This window comes from Sebastes fasciatus, chromosome 24, assembly GCF_043250625.1.
Source record: "Sebastes fasciatus isolate fSebFas1 chromosome 24, fSebFas1.pri, whole genome shotgun sequence".
NCBI classification, from domain to species: domain Eukaryota; kingdom Metazoa; phylum Chordata; class Actinopteri; order Perciformes; family Sebastidae; genus Sebastes; species Sebastes fasciatus.
In genome coordinates, this window is record NC_133818.1 from 11,053,917 (window position 1) to 11,067,226 (window position 13,310).

Consider the following 13,310-nt stretch of genomic DNA (forward strand, 5'->3'; position numbering starts at 1 on the left):
GCCAGTGATGGACAGCGGGAGAGGGAGGTGAGGCGGGAGGAGACGAGGAAGAGGAGGAGGATTGCTGTTTGTTTTTGGGGCTAGATTGAAGATGGCAGGCCCCGCGGATCTGCAGGGATTTCGCTCGCAGCATCTAGTTAATATTTCAGAGGCACTTATGGTTTATTAGAGTCCCCATCGAGGGCGGGAGGAGTGGGTGGTGATGGTGTGTGTGTGTGTACGTAGATGTGTGTGTGTGTCTACTGTACACCCTCCGCCTCACTTAATTTCTGCTTCTGTACATCACCGAGAGGGAGAAGAAAAGAAGCGACAGACGTTTCTTTTCTTCATTGTTTACCCGATCGGGAGGCTCCGAGGAGTGGAAAACAGGGGGGAGAAAAAACACACACACAATGGAGCGAGAGAGGGGAAAATCATTTCAACCGGAGGCCTCAAGTGTCTGAGCGCCGCCAAGTTTGGTTTGCCGAAACAGCTGTTGCTCTTTTATAGGCGTGAACAAAATAAACGAGACGAACCGTGACGCAGCCCACAGCAGATTACGTGTTAATCTTTTGTGTAATATGTGTAATGCTTTATGTATTTTATGTAGATGGAACTAAATGAAACGCAAGCCTTTTTGCAGGCAGGTAAATGAGAACTCCTTTGGTGATTTCACATGATGAAAAGATGCACAGATAGTGACCAGACCTATAAATATACATGCGACGTGTATGTACTGCTGTTTCTCTGTGGCGAGGTGCCGATGCCTGCGGGGGACGTCCCTAGTCCTCGACAAACAGCAAAGGTGTGAAAGGCAATTAGTTGTTTTGGCGGAGTGATATATGAGAGCAGAGGAAGAGGAGGCATGTCTGGACTGGTGCAGGATTACTAGGCCCTTAAGGGTTTTTAGTTTCCTTAACCCTTCTCCCTCTGCTCCAGCTATTCTCTACGGGCGACATGAGGAAGAGGGGTTGTGAAACTGGTGCCCCGTAATGGCTCCCTAAACACAGGCCTGACCCAGACAGTGCGCCAGACAGACAGACAGAGAGCTGGGAATGGGGGGATGGATGGTGTCAGACATGGGCGGGGTTTTGAAACCAAAAAAAACTAATGGAATCTGGGCTGCGTGAACATGCGTGTGTCTTCACGTGTGCGCAAGTGATTTATGTATGTGTGTCGTGGAATGCGTGCGTTTCGAGAGAGACAGACAGACTCTCACACGTCAGGCCCTCATGCATGTATTCATCAGAGCCTGGGGAGAGGCTGAGCGAACAGGTCAATAATCACATCTGAGGAACACTCACTCACTGACGCTAATCCACGACAGGAGAGAGCGAGACAGAGAGAGAGAAGGATAGAGGCCCACTCCAGAATCAATTAAAACCTAATTAGGCTCTCAGCTCTTTTATCCTCAGTGTTGGCGATACTCGCTGAGTGTGTGTGCGCGCACGCACCGCGTTTGTCCACATCTGTACGCGTCCGCCCATGAGTGTGTTTGTTGGCACGGTGTGTGTGTTTTCCCCGAGCATGTGTCAGTTACAGCCCTAAGCAGGCGTGCTTAGGGATAGCCGCGGTGGCTCTTACAGGCTCACCGTGGGAGCTCGCAGCTAAAGCCGCCGCGATCGCCTCTGTAATGCGGGATTACAACCAAGACATGTATAAGAGAGTTGGACTTCTGTGCTCTTCAGGCCTACTTTGGTGCAGATTTGCCTCAGCCTTAACCGTCACATACTTAAACACTGCTAACACTGGAACTTTTACAATAAGACAGCACAAACACGTGGAGGAATGACATCTGTCTTTGAATAATTCACGTGTTCTTCCATGCTGGTGCGCAGATATAATGCGAATTGGTGAAAGAGCACTCCAGCGATTTTAGTATTGCACTTCCATACAGTTGAGGGCCTCGAGGGAGAAAGAACAGGCAGCATCGCCGCAGCAGAGGCGGATAGATCCGGACCTTTAGTCAAAAATGATGGATCCAGCAATAGAGTGCTGCAGGAATGAGTCCTAAAACCGGGAAATGAGTTAGTCATTTTAGCACTTTCAGTACCCTGATCTTGAGGTCAGTGTTTTTTTTTAGTTAGATGCCTGGAATAAGGTCTGTGGTCTCATGCAAAAGTGGTCGTTTATAGCCTGACGTTAGCTTTTTACTTCTGGCGATTGCTTCAAAAATCATAAAAGTGGTGTTCATTTGTGGAGATTATCTTGCTGAACAAAACGTGTAAGTATCACAAACGTTTGTTTGGCACAGAGCTTATTTTCTGCAATAATCCAAAAGCCAATGGAAGAATCCCATTGGCTTTTTGTCGAGGGAACCCAGGGCGATGCTACCTTCGTGGTTTGCCTACAAAAATACCCTGCAGCACTCTATTCCCATAATCCAACTGGATACCACCTTTCATTAGACCCCTCCATACCTGATGACACCCTCATCACACCCACCAAATATTGGTGTTTTCCTAACCATATTTCTGATGCCAAAACATGCCAGAACATTTCCTACTTTTTTAGTTCCACGGTGGTGACAATGTTGTGGTGACATTACAGGCTCATTGCATCGTTTTCACAGCCAGATCCTCACCTGTACATGCGCCACTCTGACCCACATTAATGTGGTTGGGATTATCCCCCCATCAGCAGTCTTAGCTTGAATGCTCTGTGTAGGAATCAGAAACACTGCAGGAAGGAGATAGCCAAAAAAGAAGCTTACCGACTCTACTTAATCCACGCTTTATTCCAAGTCGCGGCACAAAAGCCGCTTTAGATGCCATAAAGGAACACAGCCTAGTGTTGATTGGTGCCTCTCGGCTTTACTGGAGACTTTTCAGTTTGAGGAAGTAGTAGAGAACCAAAAAAAAGCTGTTTCCTGTTTAAAAAGTGGCTGCAGAGACGTCGGTGATGCTTCTTCGGCATCAAAGCGCCCATCACAGTAATTAGCGAGACAACAGCGGACCCTGTTGTCTTTTTGACGGCTTCGTCATGTGAACTAATTGAGACGAGTGTGTGTGATGGGAGGGCGAGCTGGGTGTAGCTGCGGGCTCCTGTGGCGATGCAGTTAGTTACGCAGGAAATCACAATATGGGGGGGGGTGAAGAGACACTTGATAGGAATGTAGAGAGAGAGAGAGAAGCAGGGATGAATATTACGGAGACCAAAAATTACAAGGAAATGTTTCACGGTTGCGCAACTTGAAATACAATAACATGCATATTTAGCCAAAAAATGTAAACACATGCTTACAAAAAGAGGTAGAAAAGTGAAGTTTACTTCCAGTATGATTGCCCGTTTGGCGAGTAGAATTCAGTTAAAACAGTACTTAAGCACTGAGATGGCAACAAACAGAAATTAAGGAGTTTTCCACACCTTCTAATATTGTCACAACCCCAAATTATTACCTTTTAAAAAAGCCGGCGGTTCTCCTGTCAGCTGGCAAGCATGGGCTGCTCCTTGCTTAATCATATCAACAGAGCTACAGTATCAATTATTGGAGGTAATGCACACTGTGTTTTATAGCAAATGACAGTTTGCATTGTGCAGCAGTCGCCCGTCTGAAGCCTCAGGATGTTGTCGAGTAAATAGTGACATTGAAACTTTCTCTAGAAGCAGCATGGTGGAGCACTTGGCTGTAGTAGCTATTTAAACATACGGATAGAGATGGAATTTAAGCCCAATGATGCCAAAAATATTCCGCCTACTGCCACTTTAATCTCTCCTTTCCCTCTTATTCTGTATTTATATAGGTATATAAACCTATATTTGACCCGGCAGCCGTGTCATGTTATGCATACTCTGTGTGTGACTGTGCTGCTGCATGTTTCTAATAATGTTAGAGGGATGACACACGGCGCTATGAGCTAATTCTGGATCAGCCAGGTGGGCTCTACTCCCATAAACACACACTGACCTGACAGTTAAGAATTTGCTTTCATCGTTCGGGGTCAGTCGGCTAGTCAAAGGTTATAATGAGCTGAGGGCTCAAGCATGTGGAAGCAATTCGCGTTTATCTATGCTAATTCTTCTTGGCCAACGCCGTCACCTTTCCTCTCTCTAAGCCCTCGCCTCTTTACTTTTTCATGACTGTCTATTTTTACGCTTCTTATTAATGAATCCATCCAGCCGTCTGTTTGCCTGCATCTTCGCCCTCTGAGTACGTTTCTGTTTGAATCACAGCACCTCCCTCCGTCTTCTTTCCTTGTGATCCAACATTCAGTGATTTGGGGGATTGCTCGCCCCGAGCTGATGTAAAAGGGATCTGAGCCCGTTGTCCCGAGCAACAATGGGTTGTAAGAGCTAAATTTATTGAATGCAGTTGAGGGGAAAGAGCACAAGTAAGGTGGAGGAGCTTTGACTGAGAGCCAGGTCCGTGGCAGATATATTTACTTGTGTCTTAATGTTGTGTTCCTGAATGCTTCGCTTGGACACTGTGTATTCTGTCCTGAGGCTGAACTCTGATGGGAACACCTGTCTGGTTTTTATTAGCTTAGCTTGTTGCATAACCCCATAACTATCTATCTATGTTTATCTCCCCACCGCTCCGCCGCTCTCCTTTTATCTCTTCACCTCTCTTAATTCCTTCCTGCTGCATTAATAAGCTCAACTGAAGATTGTTTTCTGCGGGGAAATGTTTCTTTAAAGCAAACAGGAAATAACCCTCTTTCTTTGTTATTTCTCTTCAGGTATGACTTCATCGAGATCCGCGACGGGACTTCGGAGAATGCCGACGTTCTGGGTCGACACTGCAGCAACATCGCCCCGGCGCCAATCATATCATCCGGAGCCTCCCTCCAGATCCGATTTGTATCGGACTACGCCCACCAGGGGGCGGGCTTCTCTCTGCGCTACGAGATCTTCAAGACAGGTGAGGGACCTGAAACATGATTGGCAGTTTAGAAGAAGAGAGATGTGTGTGATTGGTTGCTCAAAGTTCGGTTTATAATGCTAATCAGCTCTGTAATTTGATCAAAAGTGCAACATACTTTATTGTATAGTCACACTTACAATATCATTATTGATGTATTAATTGTTATTTTATAGTATTTAGTTTAAAATTCCATTTTAAATCTGCCAAGTGTATGGCATTTACTTAAAGGTGCAGGATGTAAGATTTGGCGGCAATAGTGTTGAGGTTGCAGATTGCAACCAATTGAAACGTCTTCTTCTAAATGCTCCGTCATATTTCTACAGTAGCCCAGAACGGACAAACCAAACACTGGCACTAGATAGAGCCATTTGTGTTTTCTTGTTTTCGTCCTACGAGAGAAGTTTCAGTTGGTTGCAATCTGCAACCACACTGCTAGATGCTACCAAATCCTCCACACTGCACCTTTAAAGCTAAATATTATGCTAGCTAGAAATGTATATGCTGATCTTTTACGCTTTGATTTATTATAATCTTGTTTCAGTTTTACATTATGCTGATGTGCGGTTTGGAATACAAAGCATAGCAGCAGCTTCATGTTTGATTCATGTTGCTTATTTTTACGATACGGACGTAATCTCGCTAAAAGTGCCAGAGCTACTCTGTGTCTGTCACCACAGTTGGCCGGGCTCCACTGCTCATAGCATATCATTTATCTAAATGTATTCAAAGACCTCTGTGGGAAACGCAACTCTGAACCAAAATGCTGTGCTTTAATACTTAAGTTAATGATTTTGTCTTTGCCCCGTGTTAATGGCCCGAAACCTGTGATCATTCACCCCAACTCTCTTACAACAATTTACATCAGCAGAGGCAGCCGTGCATATAAACAAAAGTTAAAGAGAGAGGAGGAGAAAAAGTACTTTCAAGCCTCCTGAAAGCATGTGAGGAATGCTTGCTTAATTGGAGCGGGATCCGCTTCCTCTGGGAAGATGAAGGGGGGGGGTGGGTTGGTGTAGGAGGTGGCGGTGGGATGATGGAGAGAGCTTCAAGGCAACTTGGAGTTGGACTTAAAGGTTAAAGGTTTATGGGTAGAGGCGGCGGCGAGGAGATTGATGGGGATGAGTGTGTGCGTGTGCCGAAATGGAATTTTCTCGAGGTCGCCGAAGTGCACGAGGTGGAGCGCACACTGCAGGTGAGATTGTAGTGGGAAGTGTATTTGTTTTTGTGGAGGTGGAGGTGGTGAGGTGTGTGTAGTAGAAGGAGAGGTGAAGTGGTCAGGCGGCCTTGAGGCACCTGAGAGATTTATGTCCAAGAGCCAGCTGATTGGCGCCCCATTCATTTAAATTCTGACTTTTAGCACTCTAAATGTATTTTGACTGAAAAACAAAAAATGAAAGGAGTGTTTCTATTAAAAAGCCATTGAAGAAAAGTCAGGGTTTATGGAGCACAAATAAATGAGCATTCATCCCTACAGAGAGCGCTGAGTTATCACCTCCTACCTTCTCCGGTTTTGTGTCAAACGAATGTGACCCACATTTGACGTTCAGCTCCGTTACCAAGGCCACCAGCTCGAACCCCGACGATGTAATAGTGTAGATTGCATCTGTATCACACACACATACACACAGATGGATTGAAGGCTGCTGGATGGGGGATGCGGTTGCCATGGCTTTAACAAGATCCTGGTATAAATTCAGGGGGCATAAGAGATTGTGTCACCATGTGAGCACATGTAGGTGTCTGCTCGCTGCATGTGTGGGTGGTTCCACTCTGCTTGTTGTGTGAGATTCTGTCTGTCTGTATGTATGCGGAGGCGGGAGGATAGATGTTTGTGAGAGAGAGAGAGAGAGAGAGAGAGACATGGTGGGGAAATGATTGGGGTGAAGGGAGATATAGGCCGTCAAAAGCAGGAGTGAGTCAGAGAGTGAAAATGTATTCAGGATGCGTGATTGAGGCCATGTGTTAATTACGGCGTCTCCAGCGCCTGCACGCTCTTCTCATCACGGCTGTTTGTCTTAGCGTGGCAGGCCCGGGCCACGAGGTTTCCACTAAACACAGCTCACAACTTCTGACGGGAACGCGGCGATCCCGGCGGAGATGTGTTTATTTACCGGAGTGGAAGTAATTGCGCCGCCATTACTTTTACCCTCGTTAATGGATTTTAGTTGCATTTTTCTGTGTACCTGTAATTACTGAGCGGCTTCGGAAGACTTTTTACTGACATATGATTTGATGTATTTTGTCATTATGAAAGCTGCGAAAGTGTGAGGAAAATCCTAGATTGCACTGGAGCACAATATTTGTGTGTACAGTGTGTTTGTCTATGAGTGTTTATGGGGGCGTATGTGTTTTTAAAGGGTGCGTCCTCGCAGAGATCCAAATCTCAGCACGCAGCTGGGGAGATGTGTGTTCAGCTTCCTTCCCATATTAAACAGCTTACGGGCCAGGCCGACCCCGCCACACTGTGTCTAGATGTCAGACAGTGTGTGTCTGCTTTTGGCTGTGTGTGTGTGTGTGTTTGTGAGTGTGAGACGCACATCTTGGCCCGCTTTTCCGTACTATGAACTAATGACACCGCGGCTTGTTTTTGTTTTGTTCATTCAACCCTATTACATAAGCGGTGACTGTAACAACTCTAGGGGGTTTTCGAGCTGGACAAGCAATCTGTTTGTGTCAACGCGTGTGTGTGTGTGTGTGTGTGTGTGTGTGTGTGTAAGTGTAATGGGGTACAGTGCCGCAAAAGCTAATTATTTCCAGCGAGGAGGAGCAGGAGTCGACCTTTGACTCTACATCCATCCTGATACCCCTCCACCCTCCAGTACATCTCCCGAGGGGAGCGTTTGCCCCAAAACAACATCCATCCACCTTACACACACACACACACACACACACACACATTCAGTACACGTATGCCTTAATCCCGGCGTACAGTGAAAGTGCATGCCTCCCCTCCTCCCCATTATTGTTGTGGCCTACTTTGCTCCTACTCATGCGTGGTTAACCCTTTATTCAGCCCGACTACCACCCCCCCACACACACCCCACCCATCCCTAATACACTTTCACTTACAGTCATGTGCTGCTGACGCTGTTACCACGGCTACAGCGGGAAGACTTGCCAGTCAAGCCCCCTTTTTTTCCCCAGTTCCCCCCAAAGCCCACCACTAGCGCGGCGGGGGCAGATAACGTCGCAGCCAATCCCGAGTTAAGACGCCGGGGCCGGGAGCACCCCAGGGCGTTGGGTCCCCTCCGTGACCGCTGCGGTGGCATCTGTGGGGTCGCGGCGGGGAGCGCACGCAGCCTTAGGCGGGACCCCCGACCAAGTGCCAGTCACAACATTGCCGATGTGTGTGTTTCTGCTGCCATCGCATAGATTTGAATGCCAACGGTTGTTACTATATGTGGTGTTTATTCATGCCAACACTGAAATGGAGTCATTAACTAGCAAAGGTAAATTAAATTCATGAATAAATAAATTGGATGAGCGCAAAGAGTGTTTAAAACTGATCAGTGATGAAATGATAAGACACGATGAGCAAATGCCATGAATGAGGAAATCAAATGATCACAAACAGCAGGAGGCTTTTTGCTTTTTTTTTCAAGATTAAAACAACTTGATGGTGGCGTTCCATTCCTCAACACATAACAGAGGCATCAGCGTGATACGTGACTTACGAGGAGCATTCCTTTCTATATAAAGCTGCACCAGACTGATGTCTCTCTGGGTCCATAAAAGTGTCGAGCTGCGGCGCGCCGACAACGCTGTTTTTCTTTTCCTGGGTCTTCTTCTTGTTCGCGGTGTTGTTGTTGTTATTGTGGATTTTCCAGCCCAACTCCACGCCCCTTCACATTCACGCACACACACACCCCTCCCCAGATGCCTCGGGAGAGATTTTTCTTCAATGAAATGTGGAAGTGCGCTCCAGCAGGGTTACATGAGAGACTAGGTGTGTCTGAGCAGCAGATGCATGTCAGACGGAGACAGACAGGTAGAGAGCGGAGGAGGGGCGAGACGGTTTTTTGATGTGCCGCGCGCCGAGGTGAGCCCTCAGCGAGAGTTGCGTGCCGAGGACAGGACGAGCGAGGCGACGGCAGACGAGTTAAAAGAGTGAATGAACACAGACTCGGCTTGTCGCTGCTGAGAAGACAGGGAAACGAAGGAGAGGAGGAGGGAGGGAGGGAGTGAGGGGGTTGCCCTGACACAACATGTGGAGCTGCTACTACATCAGGCACTCATGTGCGAGAGTCGAGTGGTTTCTACCCAGCAACTCGCCCTCTCGCCCCCCATGCGTCACGCTCGCACTCACACCATGACCTCCCCCTTCTTTGCCAGCACACAGCTCTCGCCAAATGGCAGCTCACGGTGCGACGCAAACACCAACCGGGGCCGCGCATAAGGCGAGCATGTGTGTGTGTGTAAGACACGGGCCGAGGGTTGACGGAGGGGAGGCAGTAACGGGGACTTGTTTTTGGCGTGCTCATACACTGTGAACTAATGAGAAGGTACTCATGCATACCCAAATATATGAGCACATGCACGCACACAGCGTTGGCACGTGGCTGCGCGTGAGTGTGTGCGAAGCGACTATTCCGTGTGTGTGTAAAAACACACACGAGTGGTGTGTTTGGAGGCGATGGAGTCAAGCTGTGCTCAGATTGAAGTTTTTCGGCAGCAGGGCTCCAGACTGCTGCACCGTGACCCAGTAAGGAAACAAGGCCAGTGTGTTACTGGGTCTCACGCTCGCTGTGAAGTCATCACACACACCTTCAGCACTCACGCAGGGAGACAAACACGCCAGCAGCAAAAAGATACACATGTGAGGAGCTTAATAAAAAGGCGTGCACAACAAAAAAAGACATGGCATATGGGCTCATGCATACTGCATTTACTGTAAGCACGTTACAATCACATGCATTTTAATGGATTCATTGCATTCATGTTCAGTAACTGTAGACGCAAAAACAAACAGAGAGGTGAGGTCGAGGGGATCGGGAGATATTGCCGGTAGCTTGCTGCAAATTGCCGTCATATTTCAACATGCCTGGTTTTCTGTGTGTGTGTGTGTGTTCGTGTTCTTGTACAGCTATCTTTGTGAGGACCAATTTGAGTTTTAGAAGTACAGAGTGAGGACATTTTGGCCGGTCCTCACCTCTGGACAGACCTTCAAAGGCCTGTTTGACTGTTCAAACTTGGTTTTAAGGTCCAGGTAAGAATTAGGTTTAGGTTAGGGGCTAGGGAATGCATTATGTCAATGAGTGTCCTGGCAAAGATAGAAGTACACGACTGCGTGCGTGTGTGTGTAGGCAGCCAGGCTCCCAGCATGAAGGCAGATGATCCACGGTTGTGTTTTGATGTGTGTGTGGGAGTCGAAACACAAGAGGTCGAGTGCCGCTTTTAACATGCGTGGGAAGATCGCGTACGTTCGTGTCAACATGTTCGATCGACTGACTGGTACATACATTGTAGATTGCATTAATGCACACACATGAGTCAAGGAAAACATGTGAGACAGTTTGGCATTGAAATAGGGAAAAAAAACAGACAAGAGGAAGCTGCTAGAGAAGAGAAAAACAAGGCGCGAGAGAGATACTGTACAGACGGTGCTGATTGGGGTCAGTTCTCTGCCATTAACCGAGTGTAGACAGGGGGGAGGGCCGGAGCAGCCAGCCGACCCCTCAGCTTTTACAGGGCTGCCTGATAATAAGGACTGGTGCCTTGGAGGAATGCTGCAGACGCCATTCGTGGAATGTCTGCGCTCCCTAAACGCTGCTTTTCCGAATGTGTATCTGCTTATCAAACGCTGCCTGGCACTTCAGCTGCTGGATGCAACAACACTACTCCCAGGTTTGAAATCCACCAGAAAGCTTATCCCCCCGAGTCTCTTCAACCTGGCCCTCCCTATCTGCCTGAACGGTGGGAAAATACAACCAGAACAGACTCTTTTCCTTATGCTAGTTAGACGCTCGCCAGTTGCGAGCGTCTTGGGAAAGTAATGAAATGTGTCTTCTATTAGATGTAATTGAGAAGTTGGGAAAACCAGCGTCCGACTGCGAGTGCATTTTATAAATAGCCACAAGAAGAAGCGGTGATTTAAGTGGCATCGGTTGGCATTTGTGACATGTGCAGTTAGACGGAGAGCTAATGAAAATGCTGTCTCTTAGCAACATTACCGCACGGAGATACTCGCCTTCCTGGCAAGCGTAAAAATAGAGACACAGCAAGACAGACTGTTTATAGCCGACATGTAAAGATAGAAAGCAAATGGACCGGGTTTGTGAATGAGACTGTGTGTGTGTGTGCTGGACCGTCAGCTCTCTCTCTCCCACCCTCATTGATGTGCCGGTCCATAAACACTCGGCCGTGACTCAGGCTCCCTAGCGGGGCCGCGGAGCAGTGGCTGATGGGTAGATGATCTGAGCCACACAGCTGCCGCAGCTCAAGGTGTGCCGCCCCGGGCGCATAAATCTGCATGGGTAATGAGGAGCCGCCGCAAAGGGCCCACTTAGAGCCATTACACAACGTTTGTGGAGAGTGTGTGTGTGTGTGAGAGAGAGTGTTAGAGAATGTTTTGAATATAGAGCAGGGGTCAGTCTACCAGCCGCTTTAGCCTCGCATGTATCGTTGAGTTATTTAACGTATAAGGATGGCAGCCATCAGACATAATATAACTTATTTTCTGAATCACATCTTTATTGTTTTTGAGTGTGTCAAATATGGTGGCGGAGCTATTAACCCGCTCATATGGCGCGCTGCTACGTTAGATACTCACTCGCTGTGTATTTTCTCCTCCATCAGTGATCATAAACTGTGTATTTGTGCGCCACAGCTACTGTATATTCCGGCGCGCTGTCAGTGATGAACGACTCTCCAAAACACCCTCTGCAAGTCAGATGAGATCTCCGAGCGTGATCGATCGCTCGCCGCCTGCGTCTCCTCCTAATACGACCGATTGCTTATTCCTCTCTAACTATCCTCTTATCCTCGGCAACAGGGTCGGAATTCTGCTTCCGCAACTTCACCAGCTCCTCCGGCATGATCGAGTCCCCGGGCTTCCCGGATAAGTACCCGCACAACCTGGAGTGCTCCTACATGATCATCGCCCCGCCGCACATGGACATCACGCTCACGTTCCTGACCTTTGACCTGGAGAACGACCCCCTGCTGGTGGGAGAGGGCGACTGCAAGTACGACTGGCTGGACGTGTGGGACGGGCTGCCACAAGGTGAGGGCACACATACCGACTCAAAACACACATTATTAAGGTGCCTGGAAACACACACATCATATCCACATTCAGAACCCACACAGACTCACGCAATCCCCCACATTCCCACACAGAAAATTTGCATACCGGTCTCCAATTTCCTGAGCAGCCGTCGTCCTCTTTGATGTATGCAGCCTCACCGTGCATTCCTCCACATTACATAGAGGAAACATTATTTCACACAGGGAGCCGAAAGTGCCTCGACACCCCTAAGGAGCAGCCCTTTCCCATGCCCCTCTTCCCTCTCCATAATAACACCCTTCATCACCCCCTTCCTATCCTCCCTGTCCTCCCTCCTTATCACCTAGCGCTTCCTTCCTCCCCCGGGCGAGCGAGAGTGATGGCCCGCGATGCGTATCTGTTTTGTATCCAATAGGAGGTGGCGAGCGCTGCGAAAGTGGCCAAGATCAGGAAGTGGCGAGGAAAAAACATTTGAGGATAATATCAAGGGCTTTGATAGTGACCGCCATAGGGTGATGTTAGTTGCTGTAGAGCTGCTGAAAAGCGCATTAGCAGCGGTGAGCGGTTTATTCCCACTTCTCCTCTTCTTTTCCCAATTCTTTTTTTTTTTAAATATGAAGCACAGAGCTGAGGATTTGCTCTAATTATTCTATTTTCAGTTGCTAAAAAGGGATCCAAGTGGATTTAAAATTCCAATTATAGCCTTGAATTTGGGGAGCTTTGATGGCTGAAAACAATTTATACCATTCAAAGTTGAGAATTAGGAGGAAATTAAAGTGTAACCCAGTTCCAGTGAGCCGAGTCCTCGGGCATGAAAGGGGGGACAAGACGGACGGGCGAAGAATTTGGCGTCTGGTGAAGGAGCTCCCCTTGAGACTGTTGTAATCCTCGCTGCTGTGTGTGTGTATGTGTGTGTGCAGCTGATCCCAGTGCAGCTTGCGTTAAGGCAGGGATTCCAGTCCCCCTGCTGGGCCCTGGCTGAGACACACATGGCAGATGGAGGGATGGACAGGAGAGGAATGATGGGAGGAAGCATGCTGCGACTCATTAGACAACACTTACTGAAGCAGCGTGGCCACTGGAAACCTGTCTTTGCAGTGCTGGGCTCATTTTCCTATTTTACTTTGAAAGGACAGCAAATGCAAACAGATACTACTCGGTTTTTCAAAATAAAAGCACAAACTTTTCCAGTTTTGGCGTTTTATCACCCTGAAAACAAGTTAAAAATGGAACTAGACCAAA

The 13,310-nt window shown here is 47.9% G+C and overlaps 1 protein-coding gene across 2 annotated transcripts in view; it reads left to right on the forward strand.

Annotated features, from left to right (window-relative positions):
- nrp2a (neuropilin 2a) overlaps window positions 1-13,310 on the forward strand; it is a 56,128-nt gene that overhangs the window by 13,960 nt on the left and 28,858 nt on the right. For both annotated transcript variants that reach the window (XM_074626540.1, XM_074626541.1), the window contains exons 3-4: window positions 4,659-4,840; window positions 11,835-12,065. In XM_074626540.1, the coding sequence (XP_074482641.1) occupies window positions 4,659-4,840; window positions 11,835-12,065 (413 nt within the window). The remainder of the gene's footprint in view (window positions 1-4,658; window positions 4,841-11,834; window positions 12,066-13,310) is intronic.